A 4,961-nucleotide genomic window follows, 5' to 3' on the forward strand; every position below is an offset into this window, starting at 1 on the left:
CGCTAGAAATTGGTTATATTGGTATAAATGGTATACCATCATCTTCGCAGTTGGTTATACTATAAGATAAGCTAATAAAAACACACAAAACTGATAAGTAAAAGTACAGAAATGCAATGAGAATAGTGTTCAGGAGTAAAACTTACCATCAATTAACTTCCCACCATCCTAGTGCAATGTTTTGCCAGACCTCCCAAGAGTTTAGCATGTGTATAGGTGCAGAATTTCATGAGCAATCTTGTGGATTTTGTGGAATTTTGATACGACCAATAATAGTCAAATAACTCGCAAAAAAATTTAAAAATTCCCGAGTCACCACGAAAGAGGGTAGGAATTGAGGGAGTGAGGGGGGCATCAGGAAAATATGGAGGAGGGATGGGAGGGGGGGAGAAGCAAGGCTGTGGGCAGGATTCTCCCCCTTCTGTCAAGAGGCGGACGGGCGCTTTTACCGTACATTTACTCATGGCTTGCGGTCTGTTAGACACCAAGTGGCCATGTGGAAACACAACTCACGGCGACTGGGGAACTTTCAACATTCAGTAGAGAGGCAGACAGCCGCTGTCACTGAACACGTACTCATGGCTTGTAGTCTGTTTTACAATCTCACGGCCAGTTGGGAAAGACTTAGCCCAGTGGCTGTGCGACTTTAGACATTGGGTGGGGATATGTACGGACGTTTTGACATTGCTTGTGGGTTACAATCATATTACTCAGGTGCTGGAGGATTGTTGGGAGTGATTGGACGAGTGTGCGACTTTGACCATTCAGTACAGGGGAGGACGGATATTTTGGATATTTTAGCTCAGGTTATGGGTTACGGCCTACTTCCCACTTATGGCTCGAGCCCAGCGGCCACAATACTGAATGTTTGAACATGTTGGCTGGCTGGCTGAAGTTCTCAGGAATTTTTACGTCCAGATAATAGCAAGTAAATTTGGATAATGGTTTAATATAGCCAAGGTCCAGCGTCTGGATAATGAACATCTCCGGATACTGCATGTCTGGGTAAATGAGGGACTACTGTGTTTTGAGTACGAAAGGATGCTTCAGTTGCTGCTTGGGACTGTAAAATGGGTGTAGCAAACAAATGCTCTTGTGCTCCTAACTGAGCTTTCAAGTCTTTCACTTTAATTTTCCTTATTTCAGTTTTAGGTGGAAAGTCAAGATCATATTTCCTATGTAGGCTTGAAAAATGTCTCTCTGAATTCCCTTTCTTTGCTAGAGCAACACTAGCATGGCATATCATTTATGTACATTTGTCTTTAAACATTGTAAAAAAAAAATCATGTTCCTAGTCTTCATGAAAGTGGTACATTTATGGTATTTTAGATGCACCCTTATTTACTATAATCACAGTACCGGTAATGTAAACACCACATCACGATCACACTCGCGTAACCTGCTTGTACGTACCAATGATTCTGTGTGTCACTGTCTGTTTTGGAGGAAGAGACTGATGCGAGTCGTGTACAAGTTAGCTATCTCGCTGTTGTCATGTTGGTGCGCTGATGCCAATTACTATTGAAGGGGAGGCCTCGATCAGCCAAACAGTTGGTTGCAATCAACTGGTAGATCACGGTCACCTGTTTTGCCATCACTGGGATAATGGAGTATCATACTTTTGACCAGCTACTGATTACATTCTCAAATACAGGCCTGGATCCAAAACTCCAACTCTGATTGTAGAATATGATGTTATTGATAATTCATTGCCATATATTTCTCATTAATTTAGTTCTCTTTTCTTCCCTGTGCAGCGGTATGGACGGAAGAGGTTCGCCTGGTGATGCTTCTGACACTTATCTGCAGTGCATAGTTACTTATAACTTGGCAGCACTTTATCTTAGTCATCTTACCTCTATATATCCTGAGTGGTGTTCACCTTCCTGTCCTCTTGTTACTACCACTGTCGTCTTTGTCTTATGCAGTCTTGTGGCATTAGAATGCTTTAGGTTGAGTGTTCATAGAACAGTAGTGATATTTTGGACTCTGTCAGTTTACAGATAGTTTATTTACAGCGTTTTTACTGGTTCTTAGCACTGATTAACCTACAGGTGTTTTATATAATGTGATACTTTAATTTTGAAGATAAATTTTGAGGTATGTTGGTTATACGTATTTTGCTCAATTTTTTCCGAGTATTTTATTACAGTATAGTAAATTATATGGGGTTTTCCTGTAAGATGTTTTGTCTCATTCCATAATGAGTGATTCATTTCAGATATGCTCCCACTTCCCCTGTGAAATATGTTATATGGACAGATGAATTATATTGAGGTTTATATCTTGTTTTCACTTAATTGGATCTTTGAAAGGTTCATACAAAGTACAATGTTTGGTAAGTTTATAACCTGCCAGTAACCTAGGGTGCCTCGGTAATAGTTGCTGTAGACAGCTTAGGCTTAGAAGAAATTAAAAGTTGGAAAATTATTGTTATTTGCTTTGTAGATGTTGGACTGTATGATATTGTAATGATATTATAACAGTGCCACCTTCAGTACTCATTATAGTACAGTATATAAGAAGTGAGCATTAGATACTCAATTTATGGTCTTGTATGACTGTCCTCTGCTGATTAGCCATATGGAATGTATAGTAACCCTTCTAAAAAGGACTTATTAGGTGTACCAGAGGTAACAAAGATGCTGTCAACATACTGTAGGTAGGTGACATACTATGCTTATGGAAAGGTGTCCTGAAGTTACTTCAGTAGCATGATGACACATCGAGTGTCCTACAAGCAAGAACACAGTATATGCTGTTATATATTGCAGTGGTTATTGAATAACCCAAGCTGGTTGAGCAGTTTAGTTCCTTAGTTGCAAAAAAAGGTCAGTGCAAAAAGATGTTTCAGGAGTCACTTGAGGGGCATTGCTAATTTTCCAGATATGCAAACTGAAGATATATGGTGTAATAAGAATATTATTCCTACAGTTATGAGAAGCTTTTGGATGTCTCTTGAAAGAGGAAAAGATATAAATAAATATCCAGGATATTTCTTCTTGAGTGTCACGAGTCCATGTTTGATATTTTCACCATTTTCACTCCATGGTTTTGGTTATTACATAAGCATTTCCAAAGTCAAGTGCCTTGTTGAAAGTTGTTGCAAGGATCATGGTGTATAGGATTCGTGTGTTAAGCCATACAGCTACAATGATGGTGCTGCTTGTTTGCCATGATGGGTGTGCACATCTTCAAGGAGAAACTCCCACCTTAGTCATGGTTATCTTCAAGTAGAACTTCTGCCTTAGCTTAGGTTAAGGTATGACCCTCATATGGATGGAAAGTTAAACAAATGGAGATACTATACATGTATAATAAGAGTAACTTTTGTAGAGCATTTTTGTAATATGTGTTCTTCAACTTTGCTGTACAGTATACATCTTCTCTTTAAGTGTTCATTATTAATCAGCCACTGACACATTCTATAATCCCTTTATGTGTGATTTATTATCCTAATCACAATTATCATCATCATCACCAACTATCATCATTGCCATCACCATTCTGACCCTTTTTCTATCAAAAGTTGGAGGGATTATAGTACAGTACTGATTTTTCTCTTAATTGTTATTCTTTATACGGCATAGTTGCTGGTTCCCTATATAGGTACCAGTATGTATTTGATCTGAGTTAAACATCTGACTGATGAAGCAATGAAAATGCAGAATCGTTTCATATCTGTAGTTGAAATGCAGAATCTGAGTACCATGTATCCAAATATCAAAATATGTGTAAAGCTCAAAAGGTCTGGCCTGCCTCTGATTAAAAAGGATAGTGCAATGCAGTATACCTAATACTCATGTGCTGTAATGATTTTATGTGTAGCTGTGGTGAATTCAGCATAGGCTACAATGACTGCAATGAAGATGACTCAAAATGCAGTGTAGGGACCCACTTTATTTCAACGATTAACCAAGACTGGCTTCTTCAGGAATGGCATACAATGTTTACACACTGCAACTTAAGTAGGCCTCACAGTTCCACAGCATAACATCACTATCTTGGAGCTGTGAGGTCTACTTAAGTTGCAGAGTGTAAACACTGTATGCCACTGCTGAAGAAGCCAGTCTTGGTGAAATGTTGAAATAAACTGGGTCCCTTTAGTTGTAGCTCCTTATACTGTATATAGGTGCTGTATATACGACATATGGTGTCTATGATACAGATGATAGTAGACATGTGATGTATAGAAGGATGTAGATACTGTACATGTATATAAATATATAACAATGTATTACCATGTCCATATATTTGAATGTGTGCATGATTTGTAAAATATATATAGAAGTATGCTAGTACCCATTGGGACCATTTTTTGTCACAAATAACAGGTGTTTATGAGCTAATTTGTAAGCATTTTTTCTTTATTATACTGTATTTGGCAAAAGGAATTATTGGTAATATGTGTTATTTTATATCTGACGATGTTTTGTAAGGCATTTGAATAACATACATGTGCACAGCTTTTCATAAAATTGTGAAAATTATTAATCATTTTGATTCCACTATTTTGTGAGTGTACTGACTGCCAAGTTGATCATTGTTGCATATTGAAGAGCTGGGGAGTTGTATGTAAGATATTTAGAAGTAAAATGATATAATTACTAGTACTACAGTCTGTTAGAGAGGGGAAAATAAAACTTTTGCAAAAAGTAAATTTGGATACTCCCCAAGCAAGAGGCTTCAGCTCAGACATTTTAAATGGTAACAGAAGAAATCATCCCGGACTCAGGCGGCTGGGGAGAGGGTGCCTAACTTCTTGTCTCCAGTTGCAATCCCTCACAAGACAAAGTTACCTTTGAAGGCTGTCTAGTTTACTCTATGTCTAGTTTGCTCACACAAAGTGAGCACTTATGATGTGCTTCTACATGACTGGACATTGCCACTGCCACTTCCTGTGTGTGCAGATTCCTCTGATAAAACATACGCGGGAAGAGAGAGCAGAACTTCTCTAGACT

General features: G+C 38.3%; 1 protein-coding gene across 1 annotated transcript in view; it reads left to right on the forward strand.

Moving 5' to 3' along the window:
* The window catches only part of LOC145394175 (trichoplein keratin filament-binding protein-like), a 112,278-nt gene extending 110,366 nt beyond the window's left edge, over window positions 1-1,912 (forward strand). The window contains exon 15 of the mRNA XM_080268158.1: window positions 1,758-1,912. Within this exon, the coding sequence (XP_080124284.1) occupies window positions 1,758-1,787 (30 nt within the window). The 3' untranslated portion in view covers window positions 1,788-1,912. The remainder of the gene's footprint in view (window positions 1-1,757) is intronic.
* Window positions 1,913-4,961: the final 3,049 nt, after the last annotated feature.

This window comes from Coenobita brevimanus, chromosome 26, assembly GCF_032717465.1.
Source record: "Coenobita brevimanus isolate Jiangsu-jjx chromosome 26, ASM3271746v2, whole genome shotgun sequence".
Taxonomy (NCBI): Eukaryota; Metazoa; Arthropoda; class Malacostraca; order Decapoda; family Coenobitidae; genus Coenobita; species Coenobita brevimanus.